This window comes from Mercurialis annua, linkage group LG6 (genome assembly GCF_937616625.2).
Source record: "Mercurialis annua linkage group LG6, ddMerAnnu1.2, whole genome shotgun sequence".
NCBI lineage: Eukaryota > Viridiplantae > Streptophyta > Magnoliopsida > Malpighiales > Euphorbiaceae > Mercurialis > Mercurialis annua.
Genome location: NC_065575.1, coordinates 139,286 through 155,396, shown reverse-complemented (window position 1 = coordinate 155,396; position 16,111 = coordinate 139,286). Strand labels below are relative to the sequence as shown.

At 31.6% G+C, this 16,111-nt stretch overlaps 1 protein-coding gene across 1 annotated transcript; it reads left to right on the top strand.

The window, feature by feature from the left end:
• The first annotated feature begins 1,407 nt into the window (after positions 1 to 1,407).
• On the top strand, positions 1,408 to 7,568 carry LOC126653623 (uncharacterized). Its single transcript, XM_050347558.2, has 7 exons — positions 1,408 to 1,852; positions 1,949 to 2,154; positions 2,260 to 2,929; positions 3,395 to 3,755; positions 5,375 to 5,469; positions 6,126 to 6,320; positions 6,489 to 7,568. Exons 1-7 carry the CDS (start codon positions 1,664 to 1,666, stop codon positions 7,101 to 7,103), a joined length of 2,331 nt encoding a protein of 776 aa, XP_050203515.1. The 5' UTR covers positions 1,408 to 1,663; the 3' UTR covers positions 7,104 to 7,568.
• The last annotated feature ends 8,543 nt before the right edge of the window (positions 7,569 to 16,111 follow it).

Sequence of the window (16,111 nt, the reverse complement as noted above, 5' to 3'; positions counted from 1 at the left end):
AAAGATAAAATTGAGTCCGACTATTTATTATATTCTATATAAATAAAACAATAAAAAAAGAAATTTCTAGGGCCAATTGCAAGAAGTGCTAATTTCGCTAAATACATGTTTCGCCAAAATAATTACAACTTTACATTGCAAGTTTTGAGTTTTTTTTTTGACTTCTTGTCCTAACTTTATTTACCTGTTTTGTTTTTTTATTTACCAAAATACCTTTTTCGGTATTTCAATTTCGGTTTTCGGTTTTTTCGGGTCGGTCAACCAAACCGACCGGCATTTTTTTATATAGTGTAAGATTAGTGTATATATTGTGTTAATTTTTATTTTTTACAGATTTTTTTCTAGAATTTTTAATTTTATTTTTTATAGTGGAACAGTAGTGTATATATAGTGTTTTTATGATGTTTATATAGTGTACAATTAGTGTATATATAGTGTATAAATAGTGTATAAGTGGTGTATAAGTAGTGTATAAGTGGTGTATAAGTAGTGTATAAGTAATGTATTTATAGCATTTTGTAGTGTTTTTTGTGGTTTAACCATGAAACACTGCAAATACACCATAAACACTGCAAATACATCATAAACACTGTAAATGCACCATAAACACTGTAAATGCACCATAAACACCGTAAATGCACCATAAATATACTAAAAACGACAGAAATACACCATTAATACACCAAAAATACACTAAAACGTAAAGATATTATAAAATTATTACAAATGCATCATAAATCAATATTGTCTTTACAAAATCAGTAGCAATAAACAAATATATGAATAAGAGAAGACAAAATAAATAATTATATGAATAATAGAACAATTTTATAAACAAAAAATTATAGATCTACAATAATTTATTTACAAAATATTTAAATCATTAAAAAAATCTAAAAAATTACACAAATCTAAAAACGAGTCGAGAAATCCATAGCGCGAACGGAAAAGACGAACGGACTAGCGCGAACGGAAAAGACGAACGGAAAAACGACCGGAAACGACGAGAAATCTATCGGAAGTAGACAAACGGAAGCGCGACCGGAAAGACGAACGGAAAAGACGAACATAAAAGTAATCGAAGGAGATAAACTGAAAATCAAATAAAAAAGAAGAAGAAAAGAAGAAGAAAAGAAAGAAGAAGAGAGAGAAAAAAGGTGTCTATTTAAAAATTTAACCTAAAATAAAATAAGGTTTCTTTATATAGTGAGTATTTTTGATAAATAAGTTAGCTTATTAGGTAATGTAGAATAAAAGAAAAAAATGTGATAAAATGGTGTAAATACTTTACCCAAAACAGATATTTGGAAAATAATCCCTTGCAAAAATAGGCTATTATCGGCGGCAGCAGAAACTAAATTAAACTTTAATTAATTTTACTTTAAATTAATTTTACAATTGTTACAAATTGATCTATAATCACTGAAGTCACTAGTACAATGGATTAGACTTAAGCAGTGAAAGTTAAAGTTGTGAACAATTATCAATTGTATCCCTCTCAACTTCTCAAGAAAAACCAAATGAATTCATATGCGGACATTGCGTCGTGGGTGAGACAGTCGAGGAAATTGTATAAAGAAGAAGGAAAGCGTAATATTTACTAAATCAACAGTCGAATTGCAAATTAATATTCCCAAGTTGATGATCTGATCAGAAAAGGGCGATGATGCGGTGGTTGTTTGTTTTCGGTGGGGGATTGCTTGTTGGAGCAGTTGCGATTGTGTCTCTGGAAGCTTTTCTATTGTATTATTTCTTCCTCAACAGATTGGCGCACAAGAGGATTCAACGCGCCAATTCGTTCTCTCAACACCTCGATCCTCAGCAGTCCTTGGAGAATTATTACAACAAGAAGGTTATCATCTCTCTCTCTCTCTCTCTCTGTGTGTGTGTGTGTGTTTTCTGTTGCTTTCGATTACGACCGATCAATCAATTAAACAATCAATCGCAGGGGGTTGTGTGGATTCTGGAGTCCAAAAATGATAAACTCTCGAAGAAAAAGGATATCTTCGAGGTGAGCCCTGTTAAGAAATATGGGAACATCAAGGATAGGGTTCTCATTTTGACAGATTCAGATGCTTCCCATGCCTCTGCTATCCCCTTAACCCATTGCTCGGTAGAAGCTGTTTCCGCTTCAGATCTTCCCTCTAGAAAGTGGTATTTCTTTTTACCTTACTGCATTCTACTCTTACATATGAAATAACCTTTTCATTTCCATAGCCAAGCTGTTCAAATGTGTACACCTTGTCTACCGCATTGCAGGGCCAAAAGATTTCCCATAAAATTAGAAAGCAAGACTTCAGTAATATATAATGCAAGTAAGACAGTTTACCTTTATCTTGAAACTTCTTGGGAGAAGGAGTCATGGTGTAAAGCTCTTCGTCTTGCATCATGCAATGACAACAAAACCCTTAACTGGTTCACCACCATGAATCAAGAGTTCCACACTTACTTGACATCTTTAAATACCGGATACCCTTCACTTATGAAACCCTCTGCAGGGTTCCATGCTGAACCTGCTGATAGGTTCACTAAGCTTGATGGATCTGGATCAAAAGTTCGCTTGTTTCTGAAAAAGCTTGCTAGAAAAGCTTCAAGAACCTCTGTGGAGACCAGGGGAACTTTTTCGTTGAGCCGCGAAGAGAGAATATTTAATGATAGGACTCGGTCATCACAAGATCCTGCTCCGACGGCTAGCTTGGTAAAGACAACAGCAAAGGCGCTTCCCAGTTCCGAGGAGGAGAATATGACGGCACTTCCTTCGTCAACCTTTTCTCGTTCAGCAAGCCAGAGCCCTAATTCTGATGTGGATTCTGATGACAAGTTCAATGTTGATGAAGGAACACTATGTTGGAATTTGCTTATTTCTCGTTTCTTTTTTGATGCCAAAAGCAATGCCAGTTTAAAGAATGCAGTGCAAGCACGGATTCAGGTATCACAAAATGTGACTGTATTTGTTTGTGTGCATCACTTTCAGCTATGCTCTTAAACAAATTGGAGATTGTTTAGATTGTATGGAATTGTTACTGTACAGCACTATGGGTGACTGGTGGATTATATTAATTTCATCTCGACTTTAAGATTCATTGACTATAGCGCAACTGAGGTTTCCTTGCCCGTCTACTAGCGCTGAAAATATTTAACTGTCCCATGTTTCCTTTTAGTTCTGGTTATGTTCAGTAATATAAGGAACGTCCAAAAATTGCGGACGGATTTGTTATATTATATGTTCTGAAAGCACGAAAAATTGGAATTTATGTGTCATCGAGCGCATTGGATTATTTTAAACAAAGTTATGTAAATACTATTTTTGTTGTGTATGACATGCCTACTCAGATAGTGAGTCACCTTTTATCTTTAGTACAATGTTTTTTGATCTCCGAATTTTGTGTAACAGAGAACATTGTCCAATATGAGGACACCGAATTACATTGGTGAAGTCATATGTACTGATCTGGCCCTGGGAAGCCTTCCACCTTATATTCACGGTATTAGAGTTCTGCCTACAGACATGAATGAGGTATGGGCATGGGAGATTGATGTTGAATATCGTGGCGGGCTCGTTCTAGATATTGAAACAAGATTGGAAGTTCAAAACCTTGAAAAAGATATGGTGGATGCAAACTCAGAATCAAGCTCTGTTGGGGATGTATCTTCAGAACTTCTGGAAGGTATTGAATATTTTGGAAAAGAGCTAAATATTTCTGAAGGAACTGCTGATATGCAAGAAAGGAGGAATGAAGGAAATCTTAAACTAGGTATGGTTTTATTTGCGCCGACTTGGATTTTATTGTGCTCTTTATGTGTATGCTTCAAAATGCTTACGCACATCGTCACATGCAAACTAAACCTTTAATTGGAGTCAGCTATATGTAGGGGTTTGCAAAAAGCATACCAAACTGAGCCGAAAAACCGAACTGAATTGAAATTGTAAGAATGGTTCGATCATTGAGAAATTATGGTTTGTTTAGGTTGATGTTCTTACAAATATTTGGTTTTCGGTTCCGTTTGGACAATTTAAAAGCTGAAATAACCGACAAAACGAATAAATAGCAAAAAAACTAAAAAAAAATATTTCTTTAAATATAATTACATGTATATATATTTAATTGATAATTTTTCAAAAATTATATCTTTGTATTTATAGTATATATTCTAATTTAATATTGTATATGTAATAAATATTTTATTTACATAAAATCTGTTATAAAACTGTTTAAAATATAGTAGTCTTCATGTTTAATACATGAATTAATAAATATTATAGATGGGGAATATAAATTTTAAGCTATTTATTTATGGAATATTAATGAATTATTGTTTTTTGAAAATTCTAATTAGACAATATTTTAATCTTATTTATTTTTGACTAAACATTATTCATAATCATAAATGTAGTATATCCTATGTTGCACGTAAACGAAAACGAACACCGCGAAACATCTTTTTTTACGATTTAAGAAACTGAATTGGAAGCGGAAACACATGGAATGTGTAAATGATAAAAATATAGAGATATGCTATAATTATGAAAAATTATAATTTTTGTTTATATATCAGAAAGTGCAAAAAGTAACAAACAAATTAGGACGGAAGGAGTATAATAAAAAAAATTATTTTTTAGAAGTAAAAATCTAAATTTTATTCAACTTAACCAAAACAAACCAAATTGACCAAATGATTCAGTTTAGTTCGATTGCTGTTGGAGCTATAGTCCGGTTTAAATTTTTTAACGAATTTTGGTTTGGTTGGTTTTGGTTTATGTTAAATCAAACTGAACCGACCGGTTCACAACCCTAGCTATATGAATTCTCTTCTGTACTCAAGAAAACACTAAATTTGGCCAAATATGCCCATTGTCCTTGCTGTTTAGCATCGTTTTATCTACAATGATTTGTTGACTTGATGTATTGATGTGAGTGAACATCTTACATGATCCTTCAGTAGTATTTTAATGAAGGAACATGACTTATGAGAACCAAATGACTTCTTGTTTATCCCGGTAAAAGACTGACTGACTTTTATGCTTACCCAATTTTGTAACAAAATAAGATTGATCTCTGTAGCATGACAAACATGTTTTAAAGCAGACTAACATAGTTGCAGAGATAAAATTAATTTGAGCAAAAAGGTTTTCGGAATACAATCAATATCAGTTAAAAAATGTAATTCTTTTACAGTTCTTAAGACAATGTGAGTAAGCAAGTTAATATCAGTTAAAAGATGTAATTTTTCTATAGTTTTAAGACAATGTGAGTAAGCAAGGTTAAAAGTCAATTACTTTATCACTGTAAGATGGACTAAATTATATATGAACTGGTTTAGTGAAAATTGATTATGAATGGAATTAAGTATAATCTGCCTTTCTGTATTGTAGATGGGTTGAAACATTCTGCAAGTTTTTTGCCAGCGTCAACTAACATATCTAGGTGGAAGTCTATTCTTCATTCCATAGCAAAACAGGTTTCTCAGGTTTGTATAATACATTAATAGATTCTGCTTTTATTCTATTTGCGTATTGCATATGGTTGCAAAAAATTTGTGAGTCAAGGTCCTGAAGCTTTTCTTGCTAGATAGTTCATTCGCACACAAAATTTACTTTACATTAAGTAGTATAATTGGATTATTCAATGGCTAAATTTTTATTTTTCAAATGATGTTTAGATATTATGATGATGACGACTTTTGAAATTGGCTAGCATCTGTAAGGTGTTTTATATTGTACTTGGTTTTGTTTCTTGCATGTGTGATACTCCATTTTTTTCTGTCTATTGTGATTTTTCAATACAGTATTTACTTCATATGAATGTGTTATTTTTTCTTCGAGGAACTTCATATGGATGTGTTTTATTTCTTCATGGACCTTTCTGAACATGCAATATGCAGCTTTGCATCTAAATTGGTTGCCATTTAATTTTTCAAGCTGGTTTGACAGTGCAGAAAAATAAACTAGTAAAAGGGAAAAGAATTGAAATGGTTGCATTGCAAAATCTAAAACTTGGTAAAAGACAGGAATTCTGTCTGCTATAACACATTGTTATTTATTGTCTTACACGAGTAGTCCTTAATTGTGTCTGCGTGAAGCGAAAGCTTCCATTTTTTCACTAACTAGCAATGTTTTTATTAAGGTGCCCCTTTCTTTGTCGATAAGGATAGCATCCCTTCATGGAACACTGCGGTTACATATAAAGCCTCCTCCTTCAGATCAAATATGGTATGGTTTCACATTTATGCCTGATATAGAGTTCGACTTGGAATCATCTGTTGGGGAACATAAGTTTAGCAGTGCACATATTGCTTTGTTCTTGATCAATCGGTTTAAGGTATGAAATTTCTGTAATCACTTGATTTTTACTATTTGATTTTCACATTGTAAGCACACAGTTATATATTTTCTTGCATCTCTTTGCAAATTTTATCTCCACTTGATATCATGTATGCACCCAAACTTGGTGCCAGTGACTTCAAATGATGCTAATTCACATCTGCAGGCTGCCATCAGGGAAACAATGGTGCTTCCAAATGTTGAAGGCTTATGCATTCCAGGGATGTTGGCAGAAAAGGATGATTGGGTCCCTCGGACAGTTGCTCCCTTTATGTGGCTTAACCGAGAAGCTAGTAGTGACCAAGCCACTTCGTCTGAATCCCTTAGCGCTCAGTTTGATGAGACAAAAATAAAGGTGTCTCAGAGAAAAGCCTCTAGTAATGATCCAGAAAGCCAGCATTTAAAGACAAAGAACCTGGAATGCACTCAACAGTCAATTTCCGAGTCTTCTGAAGCCTCAGAGAGCTCCACAAAGTCATCTATACAAAGCAGTAAATCATTACAAGAACTAACAAGTCCTTTATTGGTAGGTTATGATCAGCAAGAAACTAGCGAACGAAACAGGGGGTGTATCTCCCAGTGTCAATCACCATCTAGGTCTATTGTAACTGTAGAAAAACAGAATTGTGCTGTGGAGGAGGAAGATTCCAGATCCAAGAGAATGGGAAGAAGAGCAAGGATGGTAGATTTGGGGAAGAAGATGGGGGAGAAACTTGAGGAGAAGAGACGGCATATTGAAGAGAAAGGCAGGATCATTGTTGAGAAAATGAGGGGACCATGAAACTGCCAAGATGGTAGAAACGATTAATTTAGTCAACTTGTGAAATAGTAATGGAAGAATCTTATGATATCGGACTTTCTCTCTCAAGTGCAGGTTGTAGGACAAATATCACTTTTCTGAACAGACAGGCTTATTTACTGCAGTGTGATTTGATTTCCATTGCCTTAAAAGTGAAGAGGCAGCAAGAGTGTTCATTTTGAAGAATACATATGTAGCCGATAGCAATCCATATCACCAGAATGATCTTCAACAGCCTAGTAGAGATAGTTACTTCGAGAGAAGCAAGATGCGCACATCCAAACTTGAAGCAAGAGTTGTATTTACTCATTTACTTGGAATTTATAGAATCTAGAGTTAGCAATGAGAAGAAAATATTTTCCAACTTTGTAATTGCACACTTCATGCAAGCAAGCTAGCAGACCAAGAATCCTCAAAACAGAAATAAAAGGAAAACTCAACCGAAAACTCCATGCAGCCAGAGCAATAATAAAACTCTCAGAAGAAATAAAATGCTTGTTGCATGTCGGAATCATTGTAAAAGGGCTAAATTTATACTAAAGTCCCTATATTTTACACCATTTTTCCTTAAGTCCTTGTGCTAATTTTTTGTTTTTCCATTCCCTATACTTATCAATTTTTTAATTTTATGCCTTTTTAGGTGACTGGAGGAAAAAAAAATTATGAGTATAGGGATTGGAACAAACAAAAAGAGTGAAAATTGAGGGTTTTTGATATTTTTGTTCCCCCCTTATAGGGGGAATTCCTTTTTTGTGCCCCAGAGCACAAAATTTCTCAATTTGTGCCTGGGGCCCATGCTGCCCGCCAAGAGCCATTGCGGGCAGAAATCTGGCCCGCAATGGCTCTTTGCGGGCCACTTAATCCAGCTGATTAACAGCTGGATTAAGTGCTTAAGCAGCCAATGATTGGGGAGATTCTCTCCCCAATCATTGGCAGCAGCATTAAAAAAAAACATATTATTTTATTATTAATTTTTGTAAAAAAATTCACAATTAAAAAATTGTGAAATTTTTGTAGTTTTATTATTTTTTATTTTTGTACAATTTTATTATTAATTTATTATTATTTTTGTACAATTTTTTATTTTTGATAGATCAGACTTTAATTTCACAACTAAAAAATTGATAGATCAGACTTTACTGAGTAGTTTTATTATTTTTGTACAATTTTTTATTTTTGCATTATTAATTTATTTACGGTTACTTTTAATTGTGTTGTATGGTTTTTATATAATTATATATAATTTTACTATTAATTTATCTTTATCGCTTGCATATTACTCGGAAAGACGCTCGATTCCTTTTAAATATCGAAATTGTAGATAATTTTTATTTATAATATTTCAATTTTTAGTTGTGAAATTGTACAAAAATAAAACTGTTAATATGTTTTATTATTATTTTGCAATTATTATTTTATAACGTATCATTATTTTTGCAAAAATAAAAAATTGTACAAAAATAATAAAATTACTCAGTAAAGTCTGATCTATAAAGTAACGGTTTTATTATTTTTGTACAATTTTATTATTAATTTATTATTATTTTTGTACAATTTTTTATTTTTGATAGATCAGACTTTAATTTCACAACTAAAAAATTGATAGATCAGACTTTACTGAGTAGTTTTATTATTTTTGTACAATTTTTTATTTTTGCATTATTGATTTATTTACGGTTACTTTTAAGTGTGTTGTATGGTTTTTATATAATTATGTATAATTTCATTATTAATTTATCTTTATCGCTTGCATATTACTCGGAAAGACGCTCGATTCCTTTTAAATATCGAAATTGTAGATAATTTTTATTTATAATATTTCAATTTTTAGTTGTGAATTTTTTTTAAAAATTAATAATAAAATAATATCTTTTTTTTTAAATGCTGCTGCCAATGATTGGGGAGAAAATCTCCCCAATCATTGGCTGCTTAAGCAGCCCGCAATGAGCCATTGCGGGCTGCTTAAGCACTTAATCCAGCTGTTAATCAGCTGGATTAAGTGGCCCGCAAAGAGCCATTGCGGGCCAGATTTCTGCCCGCAATGGCTCTTTGCGGGCAGCGTGGGCCCCAGGCACAAATTGAGAAATTTTGTGCTCTGGGGCACAAAAAAGGAATTCCTCCTATAAGGGGAGAACATTTTTGTCAAAAACCCTATGGCAGAACTATTGCATCAAAACTGTGCAAAACCTGTGGAAATTCCGCAACTGAGAACGCAAACTTTGTCGAGAGGAAATAGCAGACTCTACTGCGTTGTTCGTTGTATTCACTTACCAGTGGCGCCTAAGGTTTTCCTATTACAGCGACACGCGTACCGGTTTTTCTTTTGACTTCTTTCGCTTTGTCAATGGTTTTCTTTTCTAGACACTAGTTCCTATTCTCCGGACATTCTATGGATCATTTACATTTAATTGTTCAAATCTGTTGAGGCACGGTTAAAATTGACCAATTTTAGAGAAATAAAATCTATACATTTTGTATAATTTATAATTTTATAAAAATTTATTATTTCACATGATAAAAAGAATTTCAAGATTTTTTATTTTTCTAATTTTCTCATTTTAATTTCGCACATAAAATATGAAAAATTTAAATTAACTCCTATTCAAAAGTGTAGGAGTAAATGGGCTTTTGGAGGGCCCAAAATTTCCTCCCGATTGAGCTATAAGCCCAAGAACTAGAGCTCAGGGCAGATTATTCATTTTGTTGTCTAAAAATAGCATTAGGTTTATGATTTTGTTTTCGTTTGTTTTTTCAACATTACCAAACACACAGAGATTGATTGGCATTTCATAATCATACGTGCCAAGTTTGCAGAAGGAATCATTCATTTGGTCTTTATTGCCTCAAGTAATCAACTAGCAGATTGTTCAGCATTAGGTTTATGATTTTAGGTATGAAATAATAATAAAATATTAAATTTCATTTTATAGTCTTCAATCCATACTAAAAATGTGTTTTTCCCCTTTCCAACATAAATTGGAAACTAATTTTAACCAATGTGAAACAAAAAAAGATAAGATGGACAGTCTTTTTCTAACCGTCAGTCACCGATTATTTTTAATTGTCTCTTTATCTTTTTAGTAAAATTTTCTATTTTAATCGTCTTATCTCTTACTCTTCTTTATCGCCCGTCATTTCTTACTCTTATCTCCCTTTTAATTTTTGATTCCGCTTCTAATTTTAACTGATAATGACAGTTAAAACTTGCCCTGTGCTCTAAATATCAGGGGTTTTTGACAAAAATGTTCCCCCCTTATAAGGAGAATTCTTTTTTTGTGCCCCAGAGCACAAAATTTCTCAATTTGTGACTGGGGCCCACGCTGCCCGCAAAGAGCCATTGCGGGCAGCAATCTGGCCCGCAATGGCTCTTTGCGGGCCACTTAATCTAGCTGATTAACAGCTGGATTAAGTGCTTAAGCAGCCCGCAATGGCTCATTGCGGGCTGCTTAAGCAGCCAATGATTGGGGAGATTCTCTCCCCAATCATTGGCAGCAACATTTTAAAAAAAAACATATTATTTATTATTAATATTTTAAAAAAAATTCACAACTAAAAATTGAAATATTATAAATAAAAATTATCTACAATTTCGATATTTAAAAGGAATCGAGCGTCTTTCCGAGTAATATGCAAGCGATAAAGATAAATTAATAATGAAATTATACATAATTATATAAAAACCATACAACACAATTAAAAGTAACCGTAAATAAATTAAAGCTTCTCAATGTGATCATAGAAGGAAAATGTATTGCTCGGGTATTATAATTAGAGCTTCTCAATGTGATCATAGAAGGAAAATGTATTACTTGATTGGGTAGTCACTGGCAAATTCAGTGCTGATGTTCTCTCAATCCTTGTAATGCAGTTTGCTCATAGGAAGTGTATTCAGAGATGGTGCAATAAAAAAGGTGATATCACCTGCGAAATTTGTAACCAAGTAAGGATTATTTAGTTTATGCATTTAATTGTGCCTACGAGTGATATAAACATTGTCAATTCTGAGCATAATGTCTGCGAATTTTGTTTGGCAGATCTTCTCGCCAAATTATTCTGTTCCACCAGCCCGCAGCAATGCTGATGTTATGGCAATTGATATCAGGTAACATCTGTCATCCATGTTACATTTACAAAACAAGAATTAGTAAATTGTTCTATTTATAAATGTGAAACTCTTTGTATCCGTAGTGCGGACGTGTGTGTTCTCGTGTAATAGTTGAAACTGAAATCTTATACACGGCAATATAGATTTGTAAAATTCTTGCCTTAACACAATTAAAAGTAGAGAAAATTAGGAAAAATACTCTCTTTTTAAAAATAATAGGATTTCCTACCTCAAGAAGGAAAAGATAGAGAAAATACCTCACCCTTTTATTATAATTATTTTTTTACTCTAAGACATATTTATATTATAATTATACCTACTTTTTATTGTTATTTTACTCTAATCATATTTATTTTACTCTAATCATAAATTATCTGTCACTTTTTTTTCCCCTTTCTCTTTCCTTTCTCTTTCTTCTTCTTTCTCTTCTCTGCTTTCTTTTTTTCTCGCCATTTTTCTTCTTCTTCTTCTTTATTCTTCTTTTTTTCTCCATTTTCATTCTTTTTTTCGTCATCGTTCCTTCATCAATCCGTTGTCGCTCCGCCATCGTTTCGTCGTCGCTCCGCCGTTCTTTCATATTTGATTTTAGCGATTTTTTTCTTAATTCGTGGTGATAAATAAAATTCATTTTAACTTTCAGATCTAAATAAATTAATTTTGATTTTTTTCAATTTTAGATCTAAAAAGCTGCATGAAAAACGATTTTATGATGAAAAAAACGATTTTCTGCAAACAAAACAGCATCTGATTATCACTGCATTATCATCACATTATCATAACACTGCAGAAAAAATTATTTTTTTTATAAAAAAACAGCCTTTGATTATCATATGAGTATCACTGTATTATCATGTAATTATCATAACATTGCGGGGAAAAAATTCTGCATAAAATAATGTTTGATTATAAAATCGTTATCATAATATTATCATATTTCGTTATCATAACATTATCATATGATACCGAGATGATGATATTTATGGTATCAAGATGATAATGTTATGATAATATCTATGATTATGTTATGATAAAACAATATTTGATTATCATGTCAGTATCAGTATATTATCATGTTGTTATCATAACACTGCAGTAAGATAACTAGATGATAATGAAATATGATAATGTTATGATAATATCTATGATTATGTTATGATAAAACAGTATCTGATTATCATCTCAGTATTAGTATATTATCATGTTGTTATCATCACACTGCAGTAAGATACCTAGATGATAATGAAATATGATAAGATTATGATAATTGGATGATAACGTGCGCAAAAAAATAATTACAGAAGGATTTATGATAAGCAGATGATAACGGAGTAAAATCATAAATATTTTTAAACCCAGAGTAAAAACATAAATCTGAAAAAAACGTGAGGTATTTTCTGCAACTTTTCTGTGTTGAGGTAAAATGTGCAAATATTTTCATTTTTGGAGTAAATACCTAAACTTCCCTTAAAAGTAACCGTTAATCACCCTTATACACCGCAATAGCTCTTTACGGGCAGCGTGGGCCTAGGCACAAAAATATAATTTATTTACGGTTACTTTTAATTGTGTTGTATGGTTTTTATATAATTATGTATAATTGCATTATTAATTTATCTTTATCGCTTGCATATTACTCGGAAAGACGTTTGATTCCTTTTAAATATCGAAATTGTAGATAATTTTAATTTATAATATTTCAATTTTTAGTTGTGAAATTTTTTTAAAAAATTAATAATAAAATAATATGTTTTTTTTTAAAATGCTGCTGCCAATGATTGGGGAGAGAATCTCCCCAATCATTGGCTGCTTAAGCAGCCCGCAATGAGCCATTGCGGGCTGCTTAAGCATTAATCCAGCTGTTAATCAGCTGGATTAAGTGGCCCGCAAAGAGCCATTGCGGGCCAGATTTCTGCCCGCAATGGCTCTTTGCGGGCAGCGTGGGGCCCAGGCACAAATTGAGAAATTTTGTGCTCTGGGGCACAAAAAAGGAATTCCCCCTATAAGGGGGGAATAAAAATATCAAAAACCCGAAAATTGAAAATTTGATAAGTAGAGAGATTAGAAAAACAAAAAATTAGTACAAGGACTTTCGAAAAAAAATGGTATAGTAGAGGGACCTTCATATGGGTTTGGCCTAAGAAAAAAGGTTATTGCAGGTTGCCAAATCAATGGTTTGTTTTACGAGGAAATTATACTGTATCTCATTTTTTTATAAAGTTATATATTAGTGACTCAAACATAAATTATGTGCAGTAATCTCTCAATTTAATTATTTACTTTTCAATTATACCTCAATATTCTTTTGGTACTGTTTTACCCCTATCCCTACAATCCTATACGCCAAACCAAACTAAAACTGCAACTTCACCATTTCATTATGTCTCTCTGTAATCCAGCCGTGAGAAAAGTCTTAAATCAGAGATTCAAGGCGGAGAGAGAGGTGGAGTAACTCAGCCGTGGAGAAAATCAATGTGATGGCTCAACGGGCAGTGCTATAGCAAACACTATTCCGTCCGACGGTGGTCGTCGATATGTACAGGCGGCAGTTGACGACCTTCAAATACGGGAGAGAGATAAAGTAACATAAATATTGATGACAGAAAACAAATATTTCTAATTGCAGATCTGTTGTAATTGAAGCATTCTCAGAAATTGAAAATTTTAATTTGAATATTGGATTAACTGACGATTTATGGTGGGTTGTAATGGTTCTTATCTTCAATTTTGTATTAAAAGGTTAGACCTTCTAAGTTTGTGTTAAAAGGTTAGAGCTTTATTTGATTTAATTTAAAATAACTATCTTTCACTTAGGGGTAATTGTGTCTAAGAGGGTGTTTGGTTCAACTTTTTAGTGGAGCTTTTAGGTTTTACTTTTTAAAAGAGAAAATTAGGATAAATACTCATTTTTAAAAATAATTTGATTTCCTATCTCAATAAGGAAAAGATAGAAAAAATACCTCACCATATTAATGTCTTTATTTTTTTACTCTAAACAATATTTATATTATAATTATACCTACTATTTATTTATTTTTTACTCTTAAGATATTTTACTTACTCTTATCATGAATTACAGCTGTCATTTTTCCTTTCTTCTTCTTCTTCTTCTTCTTCTTCTTCTTCTTCTTCTTCTTCTTCTTCTTCTTCTTCTTCTCTGGTTCTTTTTTTTTTCTTTATGTCTTCTTTTCTTTTTTTTTGTTCGCTCCGCCGTCGTTCCTTCATTGCTCCGCCGCCGTTTCTTCATCGCTCCACCGATGTTCTTCATCGTTCTGCCGTTTTTTATATTTAATTTTGGCAATCTTTTTCTCAACTCGTGATGATTATACGATTTGTTTAAATTTTCAGATCTAAATAAATTATTCTTGAATTTTCTCATTTTTAGATGTAAAAATTTGCATTAAAAAAGATTTTATACACAAAAATTGATTTTCTGCAAAAAAAAAAGCTTCTGATTATCATATGAGTATCATCACTGCATTATCATGTAAGTATCATAACACTGCAGAGAAAATTGATTTTTTTTATTAAAAACAGCCTCTGGTTATCATGTTATTATCACTATATTATCATTTCGTTATCATAACACTGCATGAAAAGAAAAAGCAGCCTTTGATTATCATGTTATTATCTTAACATTATCATATAACAATGCAGTATGATAACTAGATGATAATGAAGTGTGATAAGGTTATATAATTGGATGATAATGTACTTGAAAATATAATTACAAAAATAATTATGATACCAGTGATAACCAGATGATAATTAAATAATAAAGTCATGATAATAGTATGATAATATGATACATATGTGGAAAATAATACATAAAAATTATGATAACGAGATGATAATGTGAATATAATAGTATGATAAGGTTCTTGTTGATAATAAAATGATAATAGTATAATAATATGATACCTGCATGAAAAAAAATTATGATAACGAGATGATAATATTTTGCTACATATGATACTAATAATGGCATGATAATAAAATGACAATGCAATATGATACATTGATAATTATATGATAAGGTGAAACTGTGATAATCATATGATAATGTAATACTGTGATAATCATATGATAATATGATTTTGTCTAATATTATCCAGCAGTATCATCACATTATCATATAATAATCTGCTACATACGATACTGATAATGATATGATAACAAGATGTCAATGCAATATCATACACTGATAATTACATGCTAAGGTGAAGCTGTGATAATCTTATGATAAGGTGATATAGTGATGATCATATGATAAAATGATAATGTAATTTTGTCTTATATTACCCAGCAGTATCATCACATTATCACATAATAATCTGATATATATAATACTGATAATGACATGATAATAAGATGACAATGCAATATGATACACTGATACTGTGATAATCATATGATAAAGTGATACGGTGATAATTATATGATACTGTGATACTGTGATTTTTTGATTTAGTTCATATAATTTTTGAATATGCTATTAATATATATATATTTTTAAATTATAAAATATTTGATAATACTGAAATAAATAAAAAAAATATATTTTATATATTGGTAATTTATACTAGGCATATTTATTAATTTAAAGTATGAAGAAATAAAGAATTTATAATTTAAAAAAGTTTTAAAAAAGTTTAAAACAAATAAACAATACAAAAGTTTGAAACAAGAAAAGAAAGATACGTCAGGTATGTGGGGAGAGAAATAGAGAAAGAGAGAGAAAGAAAGAATTAAAAAAAAAAGAAAGAAAGAAAGAGAGAGAGAGAAAGAAAGAGAGAGAGAAAAAAAGAAAGAAAGAGAGAGAAAGAAATAGAGAAAATTAACCCATATACTGTTTTAGGCTAAAATATTATAATTTATACGGTGACCA

What these genes read in the sequence shown, in the direction of transcription:
- LOC126653623 (XM_050347558.2), top strand. Translation starts at nt 1,664, where the DNA reads ATGATGCGGTGGTTGTTTGTTTTCGGTGGGGGATTGCTTGTTGGAGCA. An exon ending in GATCTTCCCTCTAGAAAGTG is followed by an intron (nt 2,155 to 2,259) that starts GTATTTCTTTTT and finishes ACCGCATTGCAG; the next exon opens with GGCCAAAAGATTTCCCATAA. An exon ending in CAGTGCAAGCACGGATTCAG is followed by an intron (nt 2,930 to 3,394) that starts GTATCACAAAAT and finishes TTTGTGTAACAG; the next exon opens with AGAACATTGTCCAATATGAG.